The sequence below is a fragment of the Hyperoodon ampullatus genome (genome assembly GCF_949752795.1).
Source record: "Hyperoodon ampullatus genome assembly, chromosome: 14".
Classification (NCBI taxonomy): domain Eukaryota; kingdom Metazoa; phylum Chordata; class Mammalia; order Artiodactyla; family Ziphiidae; genus Hyperoodon; species Hyperoodon ampullatus.
The window spans coordinates 87351218-87375362 of record NC_136927.1 but is presented as its reverse complement, the minus strand read 5'-3'; the positions used below and the strand labels follow the sequence as shown (position 1 = coordinate 87375362).

General features: G+C 63.4%; 1 protein-coding gene across 1 annotated transcript; it reads left to right on the top strand.

Moving 5' to 3' along the window:
* Nucleotides 1–283: 283 nt before the first annotated feature.
* Nucleotides 284–10369, top strand: GATA5 (GATA binding protein 5; the record flags this gene model as incomplete). Its single annotated transcript, XM_079719987.1, has 6 exons — nucleotides 284–839; nucleotides 2104–2279; nucleotides 8771–8896; nucleotides 9346–9433; nucleotides 9764–9891; nucleotides 10214–10369. The coding sequence occupies 6 exons, from the start codon at nucleotides 284–286 to the stop codon at nucleotides 10367–10369; spliced, it is 1230 nt and encodes a 409-aa protein (XP_079576113.1).
* Between the last annotated feature and the right edge of the window lie 13776 nt (nucleotides 10370–24145).

The following is a 24145-nucleotide window of genomic DNA, read 5'->3' as shown; positions in this document are numbered from 1 at the left end:
GTTTCTCCTTCTCAGCGCCCACCGTGCCCACCTGGGAACCTCCGAAGCCCCGGCTGTGGAGGAGGTAAGCTTGACGTTCCCGCTGCACCCGGGATGCCCCATGAGCCGCTCCGAGCCGCCCCCGCCCCCTGCCGTCTGTCCCCGCAGGTTCCAGGACCCGCCCCAAGAACCGCCGGGCTGGGGAGCGAGGAGCGCGGCCTGAGCGACAGCACCTGCGGGGCACAGCGGCCGTGACCTCGACACCCGTCCGTCTTCCCTGCAGGTCAAGGCCGCGCCAGGGAAGATGTACCAGAGCCTGGCGCTGGCCCCGAGCCCCAGCCAGGCCGCCTACGCGGATTCGGGGGCCTTTCTGCACACCCCGGGCGCCGGCTCCCCGGTGTTCGTGCCGCCGGCGCGCGTCCCCTCCATGCTGCCCTACCTGCCGGCGTGTGAGCCGGGCCCGCGGGCTCCCGCGATGGCGGGGCATCCCGGTTGGGCGCAGGCAGCCGTGGCGGACTCGTCGGCGTTCGGCTCCGGCAGCTCGCACCCGCCGGCCGCTCCGCCGCCCGGGGCCGCCGCCTTCCCCTTTGCGCACAGCACCCCGGGACCTGGCGGCGGCGGCGGCGGCGGCGGCGGCGCAGGGGCCCGGGACGGCGGCGCCTTTCAGGGCGCGATGCTGGCTCGCGAGCAGTACCCGGCCCCGCTCGGGCGGCCCGTGGGCTCCTCGTACCCCACCGCGTACCCGGCCTACGTGAGCACCGAGGTGGCCCCGTCTTGGACCTCTGGACCCTTGGACGGCAGCGTCCTGCACAGCCTACAGGGCCGCCCGGCTGGCCTCCCGGGCCACAGAGCCACCTTCGGTGAGTGCGGGACTGGGAGGTGGCTCCACTGACTGGGGTCCTGGGTGCTGGCCGTACTGGGGTGCAAACCCGCACCCTACGAAATGCACGCCCCAGAGTCAGGGTTTTCCCAGCCGGGTCCGACACCAGCATGGGGCCGGCCCAGAACCCCCGGGACCTGTAAACCTGGACGGAACGCAGCGGCTGCCACCCCGAAATGAAAACACCGTCCTGAGTTTCTTTTTACACACCTCGATATTTCTGCTTTTCATCTATCCAAACCCAATATTCTGGGCTCGTGCCATTTAGAGCCTACATCTTAAACGTTTTTATGAAAAGTTTTGGAAATGATTATTTTTTAAAGCTCAAAATACCGGTTTATCTAAGTAAACCACCACATTCATCTCTGTTCTAGAATGTTTATGTATTCTAATTTGAGACCCAGTTGCAATCGCTCTCCAGGGTATAAATTTGAGGAATCGGACTCCAGGCCCTTAAAGCGGAGAGCTGCTCCCCATCCCTCCCTCCCTCCTGAGTCGAGGGGCCACCGACTCTTTCTCACCCCACCCTCAAAACTGAGGGCCACGCCTTCTTTTGCTGCCCAGTCTTTTACCCTACACCCCGCCCCCAGCCCCTCAGCGCAGGAAGCGGGATCCACTTGGCCTGGCCGCCAGGGCGCCCCACGCCTGGCGCCCACCCCTGGCCAGGCGATGATTGATCCCCGCCCCGCCCCCACCCGGCGCCCAAGTGTCTCCAGAGCCTGGCCAGGTCTGGAGGGGGCCAGGAGTCCTCGCCCCAGCAGCTCAAGTGGGAGGACAGTGCTGAGTCCGCGAAAGCTGACAGTGAAGGCACCGCGGTCCTCGTGGGATCCCGCAATCCGATTCGGCCTCACTGCCACTGCCCGGCCTCCAGATCGACCCACTTTGCAGAGGACAAGGCCCTCGTCCTCTGCCAGTGTAGACGCTCCTGCCTCCCCAGCGAATCAAAATTACCAATGCTGGTGCTGGATCCTGTTCAGAGTGGGGCAGTTCCCTGTCACCTGCCCCGAGGTTGGATGTATTCACCCTCCCCCCGCACCTTTTAAAGCAGCCCTGAGGAGTGATTGAGACCTGGCACGAACTTCACTGTATGTCAACTTAAACTTAAAAAAGAAAGTTAGATAAAGTAGATTTTGAAGCAAACTAAAATAAAGGCACAAAAAGGAAGGGAAGGAGAAGGTGCTGCGGACATGGCGGCTCCCAGGAAGGGGCAGGGCCTCACCCGGCAGCCGCCCGCCTTCCCGCAGCGGCCGACCTCCTGGAGGAGTTCCCCGGCGAGGGGCGCGAGTGCGTCAACTGCGGGGCCCTGTCCACGCCGCTGTGGCGCCGGGACGGCACCGGCCACTACCTGTGCAACGCCTGCGGTCTCTACCACAAGATGAACGGCGTCAACCGGCCCCTCACGCGGCCGCAGAAGCGCCTGGTGAGTGGGGGCAGCCACAGGGCAGGAGGGGGCGGTGCTTCTGCAGCCACGGCCGGGGCACCAGTGGAGCCCCAGGAGGCCGGGGCGGGGTGGCAGCGCCCGGTCCGCTGTCCTGGGCCCCCTGGTCTGGGGGCCACGCGCCCACACTGTCTGCGGGTCCCCCAGAAGAGCTCGGCTGTCCCAAGCTCGGCCCTGAACCTTCTGGGCAGGGGATCGCTCTGCACCCGCTGCGGGCTCAGCCCTGTGGCTCCAAGGGGCTTTGGGCTGGCCAGGTTGGGGGGCGCGCAGAGAGGCAAGGTGACCTGACCCCAGGGAGGGGACTGGAGGGGAGAGTGGCTGCTGAATGCGGGCTTTGATGGAGGACGTTGAATGTTACCGGGGAGGGACCCTGGGCCCGCTGCCTCCAATACTGCGAGGATGGGACGAGACCAGGCCTGTGGTTGTTCCCTGGGCGAAACTTGTTTTCACTTTTGGTTTCTTCTGCTGTATGGCTGGGTAGCGAGTAAGGGACTGGGAGCCCGACCTCTCCTCGCAGCAGGGCAGAGTCCCAGAAGCAGCATAAAGGTTTCAAGTTCCTTTGTTCTCTGCCATTTCACAGGCAAATTTTGATGCTCAAGTAATTTTGCAAATAAGTGGCAGGGCCCGCCGATGTCGGCCAGCTGTCCGGTCAGTGAGGCCGCAGTGGCTCCCGCTTCCGGGTCCGGGCAGGGTTGTGTTTCTGGGCTGATGCTGGTGTGAGCCCTGTAGGGCCAGGCGGCTGGTTCTGGTGTGTCGGGCCCCGAGGAGTGTGGAAGGGCTTTCCGTGGCTGATGCTGTGGGATGGCCGTGCCATGGCTGCTGGTGTGGGCCACGGGGCGGTCGGGGGGCTGGCCTTTACTAGAAATTCGAAGGCCCGGCTATGGCAGCACCGGGGCCAGACGCTTTGAGGCCCCGAACTGGGTGGGCAGGAAGCAGGACTGACTCGGTTGGGCAGCTTGAGGGCAGCCGCTGTTTTTCTTCCTCTGATCTGGCCTGGCATTTGGGGCTCTGCGGGTCCCCCCACCTCCCCCCACCCGTGCTGTGCCTCTCAGAGGAGGGGGGCCTCAGAGTCCACATCACCCCAAGTCTGGTCTCTGCCCCTGTGATCACGCCCCCAACCCCAGGTGTGCTGCACTGGCGTGATGTCTGGTGTGGCCTCAGGGAAGGGGAAACTGAGGCCAAGGGACGGGGTCCTGGGGGCTGCATGCGACCCAGACCTGACCCCAAGCAGCAGGCCGGTCCCCTCCTCTGGCTCCCTGCACTGTCCCCGGGCCAAGCCCTAAACTGGGTGCCGAGGATGCACTGCCCAACGGGAGATGCAGGGCTCCCTGCCTCTACCCACACTCCTCGCGGGGCTCAACTCCCAGCAGAAAATTCCTGACTTGGGGGGTGGGCGGGCCAGGGCACCATCTCCACCCTGAGGCGTTTACCGTCACATCAGCCGGATGACCACCCGGGGCTCCGAGACACTGAGTGACTTCCCTGGGCATGCAGCCTGCTGGCGGCCAGCCCTGGGCTCGGACCAGGACCGTGGCCTCAGGCTCCCACGAGCGCCCCACTGAGGCGGAGCCCCCCGCCCCTGCCCTGGGTCTTCCTGCCCAGGCCCCTGCGAGATGAATTCAGGGATGGCCCCCTTGCCTGCTGGGAAGGTCAATTGGACGGCGTGTGCGGAGCACTTGGACGGCCGTGGCCGGTGGCGGGGTGGGGCCGGGGTCCGCCACTTGGCCTGGCGAGGCCCGTGTCGTAGTCTGAGGACGTGGGATAGTTAGCTTTGGGAGGCCCCCAGGGTGAGGGATCCCTGCGCGCCTGCTTGTCTCCCCGAGGCCTCAGGGTCGGCCCGGCCCTGGTCACCCCTGAGTCCAGGCCCACGCGGATCTGACTGTAGAACACGCCCAGGAAGCGTTTGCCTGGTGGGGGGGGCCCGGGGGCTTCCTCAGGGACCCTCTGCTCCCCGTCCCTCCCTGAGCAGGATCCTAGGGGGTTCCTCTGACTGGCTGCGGGGTGCCCACCTGTCACCCAGGGCAGGCGGCTCCGCAGATTGCCCGGTGGCTGGTCCTGGCAGGGCCAGGCTCGCTGTGAAAACCCTGAGATGCTTGAAGTCCTGAGACCAGAGCCCGGGCCGCGTGCTCCTGGCCATGGGGGCTGGGCCGGTCACCCCAGACTTGCCCCCGCTCCAGTGCCTCGCTCTCCCTCGCGTGTGGGCAGAAGTGATGCCCCAGGAGGGGCCCCTCCAGGAAGAACTGATCCTCCCCTTCTTTCAAATAATTCCAAACGTCCTAGAAGCGTGTCACCAAGGATACAGGAACGTGACAATAACAAGTGTGCGGCCCCCTCCCGGTAGGAACCCGTGTCTTTTTTACCCTTTGCCTCCCGTGTGCATCCTCGGTCATAAGCTGGGGGGTTACACCTTTGACCCGAGGCTTCCATCAGTGTAGACGAGCAGGGAGGGTGGTCCTGTCCCTGTGGCCAGGGGCTCTACGAGCGCCCCTTGGCCCGGCCTGACCCCAAAACGTTGGAGCCCAGCAGCCAGGGTCCGCGGACGGCAGGCCCGTTAGCCCGAGGCCAGTTCTGACGCCAGCTCCGGGACGTGGGCGGTGCCACGGAAGGCCCAGCATCCTTCGAAGGCTCACCGACCCGGGTGCTCCTTCCTGCACAGCCCGCCTCACAGACTTGCGTCCTCAGCACGCTTTGCCCCGAGCAACGCCGGGCTCCCACCCTCCATCAGGTTAAGTGTCCCCGCGTCTCCCCTGCCAAGAGCATCCAGAGGACCCGTTTGAAACGGGAGCATCTTTGCGGCTCCACCACCTGCAACCTTTGCTTTCCCAGCCGCGTCTCCGCCCTCTGCTCTCCCATCCCCCCGCCTCTCCGCCAGCCCCCCACCCAGCTCTGCGCTGCCCACCGCCCTGATTCCCCTGGGTGTCCGGATGCTCCGGGAGCCTGGAGCTCAGGCTGGCTCTGCTGCTGGCTTTGAAGTTGCACTTCTTTTGAAAAGAACAGACCAAAAAAGAAAAACAAAACGAAACCTGGAGAGGCCCGGCACTTAGGGGCCCTGAGAGTGGCTGGGCCTGGCCGTCTGTCCCGACCGCGAGTGAGGAAGAACAGAGAGAGGCTCCGGGCATCCAGGGGGTGCGGCAGCCCCGGGGACGTGGCCTCTGAGTGTGTTCAGCCGAGAAAGGAGGTTCTGTCCCCTCCGGGACCACCCCGCACCTCTGGCCCCTCATTGTCTGAGCCTCAGTTCCCCCCACAAAACGCAGGCAGCTGAGGGGATGGAAAAAGATAAACGAGCAAGCACTGCGAGAATTTTTTCAAGGTCATTCTTTTTTCCCATTTTCTTGATTTTAATTTAATTTCCAGTTTCTTGATTTTAATTTATGCTCGCTGGAGAGAGCTTCAAATGTGGCTTCCAGATTCCCCCGCAACCCCAGGGTCTGGGTGATGGGTTCACACCACCTGGGCTTGTGTCCTGCCTACACGCGGTCCAGCTGCTGTAGCTTCTCCCCGGGACCCACAGCGGTGCATGTAGCTCCGCTGCTTCCGCAATGCACGGGTGACCATGGGGGACACTTGGGGTGCCCATGTGTCTGCGGTCGTGCCCATGTGTGTGCAGCCTTGCGGGCGTGCTGTTGGAAACAGTGCTGACGTGAAGCCTTCGCGTGGGTCTCTTTACACCCTCGCAGGAGTGTTTCGGTAGGAAAGATCTTAGTAGGAAGTGGCCTGACGACCGGCCAAGGAAACAGCATTCCTGTGATTCCTACAGGAATGATGCTAAAATTGGGGGGGAATGTGAGATGGCAATGTGAACTCTAAGGGAGCAGCTGTTGGTAAAAGACCCCGAGGGTCCCAGCTGGATTTGGAGGAGGGGCCTCAGGCCATGGTCCCCGCCTTGGTCTAAAGGCACAACTGGAGTTGGGGACCGCGATGGGGCCCAAGAAGGTAGGTTAGGGTCACCAGATAAAATACAGAATGCACAGTTAGATGTGAATTTCAGATAAACAACGAATAGCGTTTTAGAATAAATATGTCCCAAATGTTGCGTGGGGCATACTTACACAAAATATTTGCTGCTTATCTGAAATTCACATCTAGCTGGGCATCCTGCTTGTTTGTTTGTTTGCTAAGTCTGGGAACCCTGGGGAGGTCCCAAGGCCTCCTCCCACCTTAGGAAGATGGATGGACTGGGGGTCAGGGGATCCTGGGCCGGGGCGGGCAGCAGGGCTGGGAGTGGGCTCCGGGACAGCAGGGGGCCTTCACGTGGGCACAGCTCCCAGCAGCCAAGAGGCAGGTGGAAAGGAGGGACGGGAGCAGAGAGGGGGAGACTCGAACCGTGTCCAGTGAAAGCAGCTGCTTTCTAGACAAGATCAGGATGTGGCCACCGTCTTCCCAGGGAGGCCCTCCGGCTGGGGGCCTGCTTGACCCCAGGGCCAGGGCTCCTGCCTCAGAGTGTGTCCCACCATCCGTCCCTTCCGCTTCTGCTGGGCCTGGGCCCGCCGCCAGCTCTCTCCACTCCAGCAGGTGCACAGGTCCCACCCCTAGGAACCCTGGGGAGACCACTGGAGATGCGGGCCAGGCTGGACATCAGGCGCCACACAGCCGTGGCCTAGAGGCCGCCGGCCAGAGGATGGGGTCTCCCCAGCCAGGCCGGGAGCTCCCGCCCTGCCCTCCCTCTGGAGCCTCCAAGGCCTCGTCCCTTCCTTGTCTTGTGGCCCTGTTGTCCCGGATCCTGGGGCAGAGTCCTGCCTGGAGACCGGAGGCCGAGCCTTAGATTAAACAGGGCGGAATTCCCTGGAGCCTCTGGCGGCAGCCTGGGCCTGGGGGAGGGGAGGGCGAGGAGGCGTTTCCAGCTCTGCGTTTTCTTGGGAACGGCTGGTGCCGGGGGCTCCAGACGGGCCCCACTCTCCCTCCCGGGCCAGTCACAGGGAGAGCCTGTGCCCTCGAACGGCTGACAGCCTGGGGGAAGGGGGTGGGCAGGAGACGGTCGGCAAGGCTGGCAGCTCGGTCAGTGCAGAAGGAAGGACCCCAGAGACGGCAGACAGACGGGGCAACTGAGGCTGCCCCCAACAGCTCAGCCCTACCCCGGGACAGATTCCTTTTGTGGCTTCTTTCGTCCATCTTGCTTTTGGTTGTCCTCTGGCTCGGTCCTGGGCTGGAGAGTACTGAAGAGAGAACACACGTCCTTGGGACGATTTTGAGTGTGGAGTCTCACGGGCTTCTGTCCTTGTGCCCCGGGGTGCCACTGAAACACCGTAGCGGATGTGACTTGGTCTGACCCTGGCTGCCACGGGGAGGTCGAGGTAGAGACCCTGCATCACTGCGGTCCGGGCGAGGGGGCAGGGGACTGGACCGGGCGGGGGCCGTGAAGGAAACGTTGACAGATTCAGGGCATCTGAGGGCAGGGGCTGGGGAGAGGAAAAGGCAGACCCCCCGAGGACGAAGTCTGGGGGAACGGGGCTGGGGAGGGGTGTGCCACCTGCAGGCTGTGCTGGGGGGGGAGGGAGGGGCTTTGGGCCTGAGGTGCCTTGGGGGGCCCTGGGCAGCAGAGAGCGTCTGGAGCTCCCAGACTGCAGGGGACAGGACCCCATGCACACACCGAAATGGGAGTCGGGCAGAATCCTTGCCTGGGAGCGAGGGACTGGGCTCTGGGAGCTCGAGGACCTTGAGCTGGTGGGAGGACCGGGGTCAGGCCTCCGACAGCTGCTCTCCAGCCAGCCAGCCAGCTCGGCAGAGCCGCTGGACCCCCAGGCTTGTTAGGCCCCAATTCCTGGGTGAGCACTGTCTGGGTCCCACTGGGCCCCCACGTGCAGGGAGGTTTGGGGACCCTGGTTGGATACGGACCTGGGAGGTCGGCCTCTGGAAGGTTCTGGAAAGGCCATCTTGCCCCAGTATGAGGCATGTGAGCAGCAAGGCAGGGGTGGGCATCGGGATCCCGCAGCCCACAGTCCGGCGCAGAGCTGCTGAGCTGAGCATGGGCTCAGAGCCCCAAGTCTTGGGAGGCAAGGCTCAGAGGGACCAGCAGGCCCGCTGGATGTTCAGCCCGGGGCCTGACCCGAGGGCGGCCCTGTGACTCCTAGAGGTGCTGCTCCACCACAGATATACGGGGCTAAGGCCCCGTGTTGGTTAAAAAGAGGCTGCAACAGACACCCAGCTGCCTGTCTGTGCTGGGCTCTTCACGAGATCCTGACCCCACAAGAGACCTGTGGCAGGTCTACTGTCACCCCCATTTTACTGACAGGGAAGCTGAGGCCCAGAAGGGTGAAGTGACCTGTCCCAGGGCTAGCAGGGCACCAGGTCGAGGCTCCGAGGAATCCCGGGCAGGCCTCAGGTCCTTAGCGCCCAAAGGCCCTCTCACCCAGCCCCACACGGCCCCAAGCCCCGAGCCCAGCGTCCATCCCTCCCGCCCAGGTGCACCTGTCCCGTTGAGCCAAGCAGCAGGGCCCCAGCCCCTAGCCCTGCTCACCCCAGCCTCCTGTCCACAGTCCTCCTCACGCCGGGCCGGTCTCTGCTGCACCAACTGCCACACCACCAACACCACGCTCTGGCGGCGCAACGTGGACGGTGAACCGGTGTGCAACGCCTGTGGGCTCTACATGAAGCTGCATGGGGTGAGCGGGACCCTTCCTGGCCCGAGACGGGGCTGAGGAACAGGGCAGGGGTGTGGATCGGGCTGGGCCTGAGCTGAGCGTGTACACGCCTGTACACACATGGCCCCACTGCCCGCACGTGCCCACGTGTTACTGTTAGGCCCGTGGTACAGATGGGCTCACAGAGGCTGTGGCATCACTGTGGCTTCCCCGCAGCCATTCAGCCGGGCGCAGAGGCTGGACACCCCCAGAGCCCTCCTGGCCCCCCGGCTCCCGGAGGCTGGGGTGGGATGGGCTTCTCCCTACCAGGCCTGGAGGAAAGTGCCAAGCCCGGGGGCAGCAGCTCCCCAAACAGGGCCGCAGGAGTGACCAGCTCTGCAGGGCTGAGATCGGGGCAGGTGGCCATGCAAGAGGCCCCAGGGGTGAGCACGGACAGGGAGCAGCCGTCCACCTCCTGCCAACCCCGCCAGGTACCGCGGCCCCTGGCTATGAAGAAGGAAAGCATCCAGACACGGAAACGGAAGCCGAAGAACATCTCCAAGACCAAAGCCTCCTCAGGTTCATGGGCCAGGGCTGTGGGGGGCCGAGAGGGAGCCCAGGCCCCCAGGCCCTCCTGTGAGGCACGCCTTCTCCCTATGGAATCACTTTGAGTATCTCACATTCCACCATTAGAGAGTCACATGTTTGGTGCAAGCATCATCGTCCTGAAGTGCAAATACCATTGTCCTGGGATGGTCTGGTCTGGGGAGGGGCTGGGGTGGCGGGAGTTCACCCAGCAGTGGGGCAGGAGGTCCAGTGGAGGAAGCCACACCCAGCACCTCCAACCCCCCGCGTGACCAAGGCAACCAGATCTGGCAGCTTCTGTACATGCCCTGCCTTCCCTCCCAGGATCCGCAGGGGACACCACAGCCTCCCCGCCGGCCTCTGTCCCTGACCTGGAGATCTCAGCGGCCACTTTGAAACCTGAGCCCAGTCTGGCATCCCCTTCGTGCCCCGGGCCCAGTGTCACCTCCCAGGTAAGGAGGTCAGGGTGGGGTGGGGTGCCCAGAGCCGGCTCCCAGGCACCTCCTGGGGGACCCCTGGCACCCCAGCCAGGTCAGGGCCCCCACGGGCCCCTGCCAGAAGCTTGGGGCTGGACATGCAACCGGCTGCTGGTGCCAGGAGCTGACCTGTGACCGACACTGGCTGAGAGCCCCTGTTGATCCTCACAAGGGGTCCCCACCCCATTCCAGGGACTGAGGAGCCCCCTTAGGGCAAATCGCCCTGTCACAGGGCTCCCGACCTCAAGTGAGCCGGCCACTGTTCCCGAGTCTCACGCATGCCGTGTCCTCCCTGCAGGCCTCCACGCAGGTGGACGACACCCTGGCCCCCAGCCACTTGGAGTTCAAATTCGAGCCCGAGGACTTTGCCTTGCCTTCTGCAGCCCTGGGCCCCCAGGCCAGCCTCAGCGGGACCCTGCGCCAGGAGGCCTGGTGTGCGCTGGCCTTGGCCTAGGTCCCCGGGCCCCCACCAGGACCCACCTCGCTACTTCTTTGCTCCAGCCCAGCAGAGAGACCGCCAGGCCGGACGCTGGAAGAGACTGGAGCCAGCCGGACCTGGAGGCCTCCTGTGCAGACGGCAGTCGGGCCCCAGAGCAGGAGGAAGGCTGGTGGGAGAAGGGCTCGAGCCCCTCCCCGGACAGCAAGGGACCCCCAAATGTAGGGCAAGGCTCTGAACCATACCAGCCACTCCGGCCATGGCTGACTGGGGCTCCCACCCCCAACTGACTTCTATCCTCAAGGCTCGCCATCATCATGTTTACAGGTTGCAGCCGTTGGAAGAACCCCGCCGTCCTGTTGTAAAACCAGGATCACAGGTGAAATCACTGAGGCCGGGCAGGTAACAGGGATGAGGAGGGCAGCCAGATGGGGGGCCTCCTCAGGCCTCGGGCTGTCCACTGCCCACATTCGACCATAGAGCCACGGCACAGAGACCTTGCCCTCCTCGGAGCATGGGATGGCCAGAGACAGATGTGCAGCTCGTGCACTGTACCAGGACGCCACCCCAGGGGGAGGCCGTTCACATCGTAGTCATCGTGGACTTGTATTTATTTGGACGGTTTTCCCAGACGGAGCAGTGAAGGGCCTTGTTCTGACTGAATCTGTGGATTGTAACCATTTCTGATGGGCAGAGTACCCGGGGCCCAGTTCTGACCCACACGGGCACTCTCGGGGCTGGTGGTTGGGTGACCACAGGTCCTGGCTCACCTGGGACTGCCCCGGCAGAATTATCAATAACCCCCCCTTTCGCGTACAAAGCCGTCCCCTCCCAGGGCTCGGTGATAAATTAGTTAGTCGGCGCACTGGCTAGGGGCAGCTCTGCCCACGGGGGCTGATGAATGGCTACTAACAGCCTGAGGGCAGAGGCGGTGGGGGGGCACGCCCTGCAGAAGGACCACAGCGTCCGTCCGTCCGTCCCATCACTGCCCTCCACCGACAAGAACTTCTGATTTTTCCACGGAAGCCAGAAACCTGGCTTTTTTTTTTTTTTTTTAATGTAAAGTCTTCCAAATGAAAGCTTCCCCCCCCACAACTCCCAATTTGATTCAAAAATCTTTTAAATTTTGTGCGCCATCTAAACCAGCCGCCATGGTGCCATCCTATTTAAAACAATGCTCCATACTGAAAAATGCTTCCCGAATGTGTTCCTTCATCCTGAACTTGTACCTCGAGATTCAACCAGCTCAACTTCCACGTGTTGTTGTCTTTTTTTTTTTTTAAGACAAATGCCGCCATAAGAAAAAAAATGTAAAATAAAGATTTCAGTCTTGCCTGCCTCTCCCCCATCACCTGTGGGATTCCCGGCCTCGCCTAGAAACGCATCTCTGGGGGCCGGGCAGCTGGACCTCACTGGCCGCTCTGAGTCACGTCAGGAGCTCTCAAGGGCACCAGTAGGACTTGATGAGACCCGTAGACACTGGGTGGCTCCCAGGTCACCACTGGGGCGGGGGTGGGGGGGCGGGCAAGGCCCAGCCTGGGGACCACACTGTGAGAAGTCATCACTTCGGGGTCAGGCAGACTCGGGTCAAGTCCCTGTCCGGCCCCCTACTGCCCTCCTGGCCCGGGGTAGGGGGACACAGAGCAAGCCAAGATTTGGGCAGTGGTGGCCCCAGTGGCTCCCTGTGGGTCTCGTGCCTCTGACTGGGCCACAGCAGGCAGTGTTGAGTGGACCCTGGGGACGCGGGGGCACAAGGCATGAATCAGGCCCCCTGTGTTGAGGGCACCGGCCACTCTCACCATCTGGGTGTCCCCACGAAGTCACGAGCCTCTGTGCCTCGGTCCCGACTGTGATCGGGGACCCCCACCCTCCCAACAGGGAGGGCTGCAGCACAGACCACCCAGATTCGGACAACCTGAGGGGCCAATAAAATGCAGACACTCAGGGCCAGGGGTCAGATTGGTGACGGGCGGGACCTGGGGACCTGCACGTTCACAAGCGCTCAGGGCCCTCGGCAGCCACACTGAGAGCCACGTGACCAGGGCCAGGCGTCAGAGGAAATGCCTCGGGGACGGGGTCTGGAGCACAGCACAGCCAGCTCTCTCCAGAGCGTGCTGGACGGGAGATGGGGACGGAAGGGCCTGCAAGGGCTGTGCCCGCGGGCGCCCGTGCTGGGTGGGCCAGAGGTGAGGCCGCTGCCATCTCGTCTCCACGCCACAGGCCTGGGGCCGCCTTCCTGGGAGCCCACCCACAGATGAGGAAAAAAGCACAGAAAGGGTCGCCCCGCTTGGGGGGGCAGAGCCCCTTCCCACCCCTTAGTCCGCCTCCTCTCACCCCTCTCAGGGCTCATGATGGGGCTTTGGGCCCCGAGCTGAGCGGGAGACCAATTATTGAATTATCGAGCAAATGGCAGTGGCCTCCGCGGGCCGCCCCACCAGGCACCCCCGGAACCTCTCAAAGGCAAGACCAGCCCAGCCCTTCTGAGGCACCCAGGCAAGAGGGTGGGAGGGGGCGCAGAGGGGAAGCAAAGGCCCCAGAGGAAGGAGCCACAAGGACAGGGACAGACGAGGTGGCCGGGAGCGCCTGGCGAGGACCATGTGGCCACGTGACCACTACCGCAGTCACGGCAGGAACGGCCCTCCGCCCGGCAGGTGCCCCTCCCCGTGTGGCCCGGTGCATCCCTGGCTCTTCCCTCCAAGGGGGGCGCCATTCTCCCTCTTCCCCGACGAGAGAAACCCAGGCACCTGAGAAGTAACACCCGGCTCAGAGAGGTGACACAAGGCGCAGGGCCCCAGCAGCGCCCTGACCAACCCAAGGAGTCTTCCTAGAGGTGCCCACAGTGCGCCGGGCAGAACAGGCATGGTGGACAGGAGGGGCTGGATGCCCCGCCCACGAGGACAGGTCCCCAGGGAGAGTGCTTGGCAAAGAGGGAAGGAGGAAGCGAACTCATCCTCCGATTTCATCCTTTTTCAGGACGCGCCCAGGATGAGGGAGGCTGAGCCTCCACCTCTGGGCCTGAGGAGCTTTAGGCAGAGCTGCTCAATTTAAGCCTTTCTCTCCAGCACCTCTTCGGGTCCCGGAAGCTGTAGGACCCGGAGCCTTAATATAGCCGCCGGGCACCCCCTTCCTGCGGCTCTTCCTCCCACCAGCCCGCCTCAGGGCTCTGCCCGGTGGCCATAAACAACCGGATGGGCTGGGGAGGCTGGTGGGAGTGGGCAGCCGCAGGCCGCTTATCAGGCGACAGGATGGAAAGGAAGACCACTTCATCTGCGCTGCCGGGCCGCCCGCACCTCACTTCCCACATCTTTCAAGCTAAAGCAGACGTCCGGGGGCATGGGGGAGGGGTGCCACAGCTCCTCCAGCCTGCAACGGTCTCCTCTGTCCACGGGAAGTGTCTACTGAGCCCCCGCTGGGCTCTGTCCTGGACGACTGGAGAAGGGAGAAGACACCCAGCGTCCCCTCGACTGGGGTTGTTTGATCCAGAACTGTTTCCAAAGCATCCCTTCTCCTTCCCACTTAAAGCCCTTAACCCATGGCCTCACTCCAGACGCGGAACAGGGAGGCCAAAGGCATCACAGGGCAGCCCTGCAGCGCTCACACCTGGAAGCAGAAGCAGCCACCCCGCCTGTGCCTCCTCGCGGAGGGTGTCAGGGTGGTGACCCCAGCGGCTCCCCATTGCCCTGGTTTTCCGAGTCTGGCTGCCATCGGCCAGCAGGGTATCCGCTGCCCTCAGCAGGCACACGTTCATCCCACAGACCCTTTCCGTGGAGCGTCGCCACGGCCTCCCGCAAGCCGCCTGCCCCAGCTCAATCCCTCAGGGCAGCCGGGGCCACGCGTCCAGCTGTGCCCAGACCCAAGAGCTTCCCGGTGGGGCTGTGGCTAAGGGTAGTTTCCCCTTTGCTACCGAAAAAGATGGCTCTTTAAAAATGGGTGCCGGGCTTCCCTGGTGGCGCAGTGGTTGGGGGTCTGCCTGCCGATGCAGGGGACACGGGTTCGTGCCCTGGTCCGGGAGGATCCCACGTGCCGCAAAGCAGCTGGGCCCGTGAGCCACGGCTGCTGAGCCTGCGCGTCCGGAGCCTGTGCTCTGCAGCGGGAGAGGCCACGGCAGTGAGAGGCCCGCGTACCACAAATTAAAAAAAAAAAAAAAAAAAAAAAAAAACGGTTGCCAATCCTCTTAGGTGCTTGTCTGAAAATGTAACCTGCTTATTAAGAAGGAAAAATCGTTCTTTGGGGAAAGCAATGCAGGTTACCGACTCTTGACCAAGTAAGGACCTTTCTTGGAGAAGACCAGTTGCTGCTGTCACCAGCATCAAAGACAGGCCATTCTGCCACCAAGCACGAGGGGCCAGCAGGCTCAGGGCCGGGGCAATGGACGTGCAGTCCTCCCTGCCCTTCCTCTGCCACAAGTCCGTGGGCAGTTCACAGGGCTCGGGGCGGCCGGTCTCCAGGGTGTGTGGACAGGCGTTCAGCAAGATGATGACCAGGCTCCCCATTCCCAGCCCCCACGTGGACCCCCACTCAGCGGAGAAGAAAGGAGGCCAGAGAGACCTGGCACCCCCGGAGGCCGTGAGGCTGCAGGCCCTGGGGTGCCCCGTCCTCCCCTTGTGCACCTCGGTAGGGGCTGAATCCACCCCAGAGAAGAGGGGGCCGGTGAGCCCCACAGTCCCGCTGGAGCCGGGGCAGGGGTGGCCGGCCCTCGATGGCTATGTGGAAGCCACAGCGGGCAGCCCCCCCTGCAGTGCCCTGCGAGGCCCGCCAAGATGTTGACATGGACGGCTCCAGCCGCCTTATTTATTATCTGATAAAGGGTTCTCGGCACCGCGGGTGGACGGCGTCTGGCCGCGCTGGGGCCTGGGGGAGGGAGGAGGCTGGGTGGGGGGACGGGAGGCCAGAGCAGGCCTCCACACTGGACTCTGGGGCCGGACACACTGAGGAATCTGGATTTGCCTTCTCCTTCTCCGGCCAACAGCCTGCCTTCTCCACTGCCAACGAGCCAGCGGGCCAAGGAGCAGCTCTGCTCTTGTGCGGAGCGGCCCGGGGGACCTCCTGTTTGGACATCACACACCCTGAGACCTGCGCCCCCCCGTGCTGCTAGACCCTGCTCCCCCTGGTTCCAGGAAAACCCCGAGCTTCGGCCCTCCTCTCCGTCCACCCCCGCCCACCCAATTACTGCTGCAGCCCATCACGCACCCCTCTGCTTGGCCTGGAGCTCAGACTTTCCATGATGCAAATCTGGGCCTGCTTCTCCTTTGCTTCCAAACACTCGGCCCAGGTACTGCCCCAGCAACTGCACAGATGGCCCAGCCATGACTGCCTGGTGGCCCCAGGGCCCCCCTCTCCTGGCACCTGCATCCACTCTTGGGTACGGGGACCCTTGCCAGCATCCAGACACATCACACCTCTGGGTCTTTGCACGTGCCGTTCCCTCTGACTGTGACACCTTCCTCCTGTGCGCCTAACCGGAGACGTGGTACCCAGGGGTCAAGATCCCTGATGCCCCCTCCTCCACACAGCCTTCCTCGGGCTGTCCTAGGAGGGTCGGAATCCACAGGTCTCCACCAGGCAGAGTTGTCACAGAATGACCCAGATGACCCACAAGAGGGGATCCGTTAAATGGCCGAGGGAACGTATGTGGTGAGCCCTTAAAGGGTGTTTGACAATTACAACTTATTCTAATGTTTTTTCCCCGAACCTTCTTCGAGGCGGCTTTTATAACCACGAAGAAGACAACAAAGGCGCCCTCCACGGGGTCTCCGTGGCCGGCCCTGCCCACCAGCATCACTGCCTCTTCGTGCACTGTGGGCCTTAGGGGACACCCGCAGGAGGCTGCATAGGAGGGGGAATTGGGGGGGCACTCCAGGACAGGTGGGGACCATCTGAGGCCCCTGGGGGCCTGGTCATCCTGGAGACCAACTTAGAACCCACGTACATCTCTCCCCATGGGGACTTGGGCAAAGCAGGCGGTGGTCACTGCCCCAGGCGGCCTGTGCCTCCCCCTTGGCAGCGATGCCTATTGCCCTGGCCAGTCACTTCTTGTCTGTCCATCCTCACCTTAGAGGTCAGAGAGGCCCTGCTCGTCCACACCACTCCAAGCAGGGCCCCCGCCCCCTGTGCTTCTCCCCTGCACATCCCGCGGCCTCCCTGGCGCTTGCCCATCCCGTAACCACAGATTTGAATGTTCCTGTGCTCTCTTGGTCTCGCCCACTAGAAGCAGCTTCCCTGAGTGCAAGGGCCTCATCCAGCCCGTTCCCCCGTGTCCGGTGATGAGCCCAGTGCCCGGCCGACCCTCAGTGATGGAGGACTGAATGCACGGGTGGACCATGTGCCTGTGGCCCCTGCTGACTCGTAGGGGTGGGCTGACCAGTCACGGCCCCCCACAAAGCCCGTCCTTCCACCCTGTGGGTGGCGGGCTTCTGACTGTCTCTGTCACCCTTCAGGGCTCTCAGTCCTGCTGAGGATGCCAGGGACAGGGACAGAGGGGGTGAGGTGGGGTCCCCGGGGGGCCTGGGGGAGGGGGTCCCCAGAAGCACGTCTCCAGAGGAGGATTTGTTGGGGCCGGATCCGTGAAGGCCGTGCTCCCAGACGCCTGGCGGGGAGCGGGGAGGGGAGGAGTCAGCCAGGGCCATTCCCGGCAGCGTCCCAGCCCCTGCCCCATCCCCCAGGACCTCCGGCACCCAGGACTCTCAGAGGCTGTCCTGGCCGAGGTGTGGAGGCCGGCTTTCACCCCACACCAGTGGGTCACTGTGCACACAGGCAAGGGGCTCCAGGAAGCGCGGCCCAGGGTCTGCCTGCCCTCGGGGTGGGAGGAGGGTGTGGGGCTGCAGCCTCCCTCCTCCCGGACCGCCCAGACCACCTGCCTTTGCCCTGTGGGCTGGATTCACACCCGCCGAGGCCCCCACTGCCGGGGCCAGTTCACATGGCTGAGACCCCGTGCCTGTCCTGGGTCGGGGGCTGGGCGGGCTGGAGGGGCCCTGCCATGTCCCCTGGGTGTTCCCAGGCCCAGACAGCCGTGTGCAGGGCCCGGGAAAGGAAGGGGTCACTCAGGGTGCCACACGGCCGGCAGGCCTCACCCCAGAAGGCCTGTGGACACTGGCCAGGCTGCATCAGGCTGGATTCCGGTTCCCAGAAACTTGGAATTGGCTCCAGGCGGGGGAGGTGCGGGAGGCCCCAACGTGCTCCGAGAGCTTCACATCTGACCTCTGAACTAATTACTTCTGAGTTGTGTCTCCTGTGTGTAAAATGGGCCAAGCGGCTCAAGGTTACACAATTTTCAAGTTCAGTTCTGTCATTTCTTTGCTTTTTAATATACAGAGGACCTCAGAACACGGCCATGGGCAGGGACCCTTGATCTTGACCTCTGGGAGACCCTGAAGGCAGGAACACCCACCGCAGGCCGCGGGCACAGAGGGGGGCGAGGCTGCCCACCTTTCAGAGGGGGAGAGAGGAATGAGGCAGTGAGGGGCAGAATGGAGACAGACACAGAGAGAAGACAAAGTGCGACGTTGACCCCTGACCCCAAGCGCCCTTGGGTCCGGCAGCCACAGCCTCCCTCTCCTGGTGGCCTGTCCCGGGGCATGTGTCCCTGGGGCGACACTGGGGGCAGGGAGGCCCAAGGAACACCCGGGCCCTTTTGGCCTGCGGAGGGAGTGGCAGGGAGTGACAGAGCCCCTGCTGCAGGGAAAGAAGGTGAGTTTTCCCAAAGCTTTTGAAGGACGTACCCCAAAACCCTTCATGCGGGTCAGCCAGGACTGCTGACCCTGGGCCAGGACCCAGCTGTGTCCCTCGCACAGGAGTCCTTCCAGCAAGTCCAAAATGGGCCGGAGGTGGGGGACTGGTAGCCAAAAGAGTGTGGGAGGGGCCCACAGTGCTGGGCCCGCCAGCCAGGAACCCTCCCACCTCCCCACTGGGGAGCTTCTCTGATGGGGCACCACCTGACCGCCCCCCACCCCAGGCAGAACTCAGAGGTCACCCAAGGGCACGGGCCAACTTGAGGCCAGCAAAACGTGTCCCACGGGCCCCTGGGGCTGAGCACTGGGCTGGCGTCCCTGTGGAGGACGGGCAACAGTCCTCAGCTTGATCGTGGCCCCCGCTGGCCCATCTCTCACCCTTGGGGGCAAGGGCTCGGGCAAAAGGGACAGAGAGAGCCTGGGGGTTGGGCGGGCAGGCTGACCCTTGGCTCTGGTCACCGTGGGTGGCATGATTTCCTTAGCCAAGTCCAGAAGTCCGTCCCGGACATGTGGGAACAAACTTAGCTGAGATGAATGGCTTTGGGGGCCTCCCCTCAGTGACCCCCTCCTGGGCTCCAGAAGGATGGGGGGGACAGTTGCCCCCCGAGAGCCCCTCTGAGTCCCTCAGTACAGAGTCCAGAGCCCTGAAGTCACGGCCCGGTGGTTAGGGAGAGGGTAACGTGTCTCTCTGAAGCTTTTAAACTAAACACAGAAAACCCTTAATACGGCAGCCTCCTTAAATCAACAGCTCTGAGCCAGCGCGTGCCGCCTGCTGATGACCGGGAGGTTCTCCTCGAAGCCGTGCCAGGATTTTCTGGAGAAAGATTTAAGGCCCTCCAGCCCAGCCCCGTGAACCTTCCTAACTAAAATACTGGGCCCATCCGCTTCCGGCCTGCACGTCACTTAGAAGCAGCCACTCCCCAGGTCACGTTCCGAGCGCTTTCCTGCGCTGTGGCCCCGGCACTCTGCGGAGAGCCTGTGGGAGTCCCAGTCCTGTGAAGATAAATCTCCCTTGTTTACCTTATGAGTGAGAGGGGACATTAAATACTCAAACAAAGTACATCTCCGCACTCCAAGGCCAAGAGACACTTAGAGCGCCAGCCCTTCGCGGGGGCCCTTAGAGCATTCAGAGCCAGGTCAGGAGGGGCGGGGCGGCCCCACGGGGTCTCCGGGCGGCAACAGACCCACCTCTCAGGGCCACAGGGTGGTCTGCAGCTCCCAGGACTGGACAGGCAGCCAGACCAGCACTGACCAGGCTGGCAGAGGGCAGGCCCTGGCTAGGGAATCAGTGGCTGACATGGGCCCCAGCTGTCTGTGAGCAGGGGTGGGGCCGGGCTACCGTGCGGGTGGGGTAAGCACTGCTTGGGGCCCAGCTCCCACTCCTGACCCCCACCCCTGTCTACAGGGAGACCGCGTGGGGGCCCATCCTCCACATCCTCTATCGTCCAGGGGGTTACAAGGACCGTGCAGCGTTTTTGCCACCAGACAAAACACAGGCCAAGCCCCACAGCCTTCTCTCCATCTCCCTCACCCACCGCAGGGCCGGTGTTGGCCTGGCTCTGGGGCGGAGAAGGAGCCCTTTCCTGGGTCCTCCCTGCGGACCCCCAAAGGGAGATGCAGCCCCTGGGGACCCAGAAAGAGAGGAGGCTGTTCTCAGACCCTTGGGACAACCCTGGCCTGCTCTATCACCCCCTCGCATCCCTCTACACCACTCCCAGCCCCTCCCTGACTGTGGGACCCCTCTGCACCCCAGCCTCAGTCCTGCTCAGCCCCTCCCTGAGACTCAGCTACCCCACCAGCCCACCTTCCCCAGAGCCCTCACACAAGTGGTTGCTCCCCTGACAATGTGGTGGCCTCCCAGCCTCTCGCCCCCTCCTGCCTCCCCCATGTCCCAGCTCCGGGCTGGGCATGAAACAAGCATTCCATAAAGACCAGTCCTGGGGGCTTCCCTGGTGGCTCAGTGGTTAAGAATCCACCTGCCAATGCAGGAGACTCGGGTTCGAGCCCTGGTCCAGGAAGATCTCACATGCTGCAGAGCAACTAAGCCCGTGCGCCACAACTACTGAGCCTGCGCTCTAGAGCCCACGAGCCACAACTATTGAGCCCGCGCACCTAGAGACCCTGCTCCGCAACAAGAGAAGCCACCGCAATGAGAAGCCCGCACACTGCAACGAAGAGTAGCCCCCGCTCGCCGCAACTAGAGAAAGCCCGCGCTCAGCAACAAAGATCCAACACAGCCGAAAAAAAAAAAAAAAAAGACCAGTCCTGGGCAGTGAGCAGGCTAGGGATCAAAGGGGCCCGGGCCCACGCCAGTCCTGTGGAGAGGGGGTTGGGCACCCCTGCCTCTCTCGAGACCCCGACGAATCTCACGCTCCCCCCTCAACCAAGACACATCTAGAAGAACCCTGTCAGGGCTGACAATAGGCTCTAAAAATACCCCGATGGCAGACAGGATTTCCCAGGAACATCGTAAGTTCTGTCCAGCGGAAGTTATAAATACTAAATAATGTTAATTCGGAATCATTAGTCATCCAGGGACAGCCTTGTCCTTTGTGGCGACAAGGGATGTTTTTCCAGATTCGTAATTTATTGTTCTTTACAGTTAAATCCAGCTACAGGCAAAGAAAGGAAAAATGAAAAAAGCAGGGTCCCCTGGAGCCACTGAGAGCCGGGGCCAGGCGGTGCCTGGACCACCTCCGTCCTGGCCCCCAGCCTGTGGGCAGCCACTGCCTTTGCCCTCACCTGCCCCAACCCATCAGCAGCCCTGACTCGGGCTCCCCCAGGTCTCAGAGCTGTGCTTGAACTCCCCAGAAGGCCAGTCCTGGTCTGCCTCCTAAGTGAGGCTCTACTTCCTGCACGTGGCTCTGCCCCCCTGGCCACAGGGGACCTGAAGCCTCCTCCTGCCTTCCTGACCCCCCTGACATCTGCCACCCCCCACCCAGTCCTCCGCGTAAAAGCCCTATGGCTGTCCAGGGCCCAGCAGGATTCACACGCTCCCGCCCTCTAGCCTCTGCCCTCCGGCTCCTTGCAGACCTCTGCCCGGCGCCCTGTCCCCCTCCTCCCCGCCCTTACGCTCCCGGCCGGGGCTCTGGGCTCTCCCCTCCTCAGACTGTCCCCACTGGGGTCCTATAGCCTCCTGGCGTGGCCACCCCTGCACCCGGGGCCCAGCACAAAATTGGACACCCTCGGTCCCCCAGGGACACAACGGCTAGTGCAGCAGCCTCTCCAGGGGAATTCAGAGGCTGCCTGCCACCACCTGGGGAGACATGGGGGCTGCAGGATCAGGACCACACAGTCCCAGCCCCCCTCCAACACTGGGACAGGCATGGGTCAGTTAAGAGCAGAGCAGCCAGGTGGTCAAGAAAGGGTGGCCCACATCCCAGCGCCCTGGGCGGGGCAGTGGGGGCTAATGGCCCTGGGGACGTGTGCCACATGCGGGGTGCATGGGAATACCAGTGCAAAGGTCCCAGAAAAAGAAAAACAGCCATAAACCAAAGGGCAGCGTTCCACTGAGCAGAGGGCTCAGCAGGTAGCTGGTGCCCAGTGTGGCAGGAGACTGTAGGTGCTGGGACCTCCCAAGGCCACTGGGCTCAGGCAGGCGAGCGCCAGGTGGGGACACTGGGCTAGAGGAGGCAGCGATAACGAAGCAAGGGGGTAACCCCGCCTCTGGGGGAATTCTCACCCCTGTGGTGGCCAGGCAGGACTTCGGGTCAGGGTGATGGCCGTGAGGGGACAAAGCCCGGGGGCAGGCAGGGCTGCACATGCATCACTCATGCCAGGGGTTCCCAGGAGAAGCCCACTCAGGTTCAAGGGGAACAGCAGAGACCCCCTTCTCACGGGAGGAGGATCCCTGCCCCTGTGCCCAGGGGACGAATTCTGAGTTTCCGCTTCCTCTCTGGGCCCCTTCACAGGGTAGCCCAGGCACAAGCGATGGGCGTGGGATAAAGGGATGACCCTCCATTTCCCATGAGGGGCCAGAGCCTGTGTGCCGGGCGCAGGTGCAAAAGGTGGACGGGCAGGCACGGCAGGGGGCCGCCCACCTCCCCACCGCTCGGAGCGGTGGCCCCGTCAGCTCACAGCCGCCCCCCCTCCAGAAAACGGCCCTGGGCAGGGGGAGCCAGGACCTGCCTCACGACGTGTACCTGGAGACAGACGATGCCCACCACGCGGGGGCAGCCACGGCCAGGGACAGATGGACAGGGGGCAGGGGGACCACCCCTTACCGGTGGTGGGACTGCCTCTGGGCTTTTCCTGCTCCGGGGGGCCCCCGACCCCCATGGGATCAGGCTGAGGCTGGTCTCCGAGACCGGCCGAGACCACCTCCTAGCTTGGCGTCCCCTGCCCCATCCTGCGTCCCGCGGGCCCTTCTCCTGAGAGCCCTCCCAGGGGGTCACCACACAGGGGTCTCATCTCAGGCTCTGCTTCCGGGAAACCCAGCCTAACAGGTCCCAGGAGTTGGAATAAAGCCCGAGGGAACCAGGGCTGCATTCAGGACCAGGTGTCCCAGCACAGACTCCTCCTGACCTTGGGGCTCCCAGCCGCGTTCTCTGCCAGCTTCATGCACAAGTCATATTCGAGGCCCCCTGCACCCAGGGTCCAGAGCTGAGGGCTGCTGAGTCCTCCCACCACCCCAGGTCATGAGTCGAACTGTCGCCACAAAATTTACATTGAAATCCTAAGCCCTGTATCTCAGAATGTGACCTTATTTGGAAATAGGGTTTGGCCAGGTGGCCAGACGGCATCCTGCCCATCCCACAGGTGAGGAGACTGAGGCCCAGAGCCTGGAAGGCAGGGGTCCCTCACCCAGGCCCGGGAGGGTCGGCAGCAGTTCCTAGGGCTCCGCCCACTCTGGTCAAGGGGGCCCAGGCTCTGCTCTGCCTCTGAGAGAAACAGCAGCAGCTCCCCAACCCCGGCTCCCGGGACTCACCCTGTTCGTGTCGGTCAGGCCGGTGCTGCGAGCTGAGACGTCCCCGTCTCAAGTCCACTTGCTGCGTGTCTGCCCGCCGTCCAGGCTGGCGCTGTCCAGTACTACTGCCACTAGAGCCACATGTGTGGTTTCAGTGTGCTAGTGGCCACGTAAGAAAGGAAAGAGAAGGGGCACGATTCATTTACGTAACGTGTTGTAGCCCCGTGATCCAGTGCTCGGCACACGGTCACACAGAAAGCGCAAATGCGATCTTCCACATCCTTGGGCTCCACCTGGGCCTTTGTGATCCGTGTGTATTTCACACCGACCACGCAGCAGCCACGTGCGACTCTGGGCCACCGCGCTGGGCCGTGAGGTAGAGGCAGCTCCAGGGGGCTGGGCCCCTCACTCCTGTTTCCTGTTTCCACCCCCAAACCCAGGACAGCGTGAGCGCACACCGTGGACGCTTGGGCGTATTAGCTGAACAAATGAGTGGCCCGTGGCTGAATGTGCAGCTGCCCAAGCTGGCCTCGAAGCCAGGGCCTGCGCCTGCGTGGGAGGTGGGGGCAGCCTGGCAGGGTGTGATTGGGGGGGGGCACCTCACCCGGCTCCAAGGTGCAGATGGGACACGACCTGGGCACAGGGAGCCAGGTGCAGGGGAGGGAGCTGGCCCTGCCCCCCTTTGCTGGAGGCGTGGGAGAGGAGGAGGGGACAGGGAGCCAGGGCCCCTGGGTCCCCTCCACGACACTGGGGACGGGAGGCAGGACCTGGTGGCGTGGCTCCATCCCAAACCCCGGCCAGCGAGACTGCGGGGTTAGTTTCCTCCCCAAAGAGGGTGGCTGAGACAGGGTTTGCAGACAAGACCTCTGAGGACAGAAACCCCCCGAGCAGCCCCGCCAAAGTGCCCTTGTCAGTGACAGATGGGGTGGGTTTTCCACGCAGTCTCCTGGCGGATACCTCAGAGTGGTCCAGCCACCTGGGTGGGGTGGGGGTCGTGCCAGCTCTGCTGCCAGGCCGAGGTGTCTGCTGATGCCCCCAGGGAAGGAAGGGCCTGACGGGGAGCCAGAGGCCAGGCGAGGGGAGACACATTTTCCGATGAGAGCTCTACAGGCAGGGCTGCCGGAGGCCCGGCTGATAAGAGGAAGGGGCCCCTTTATCCCC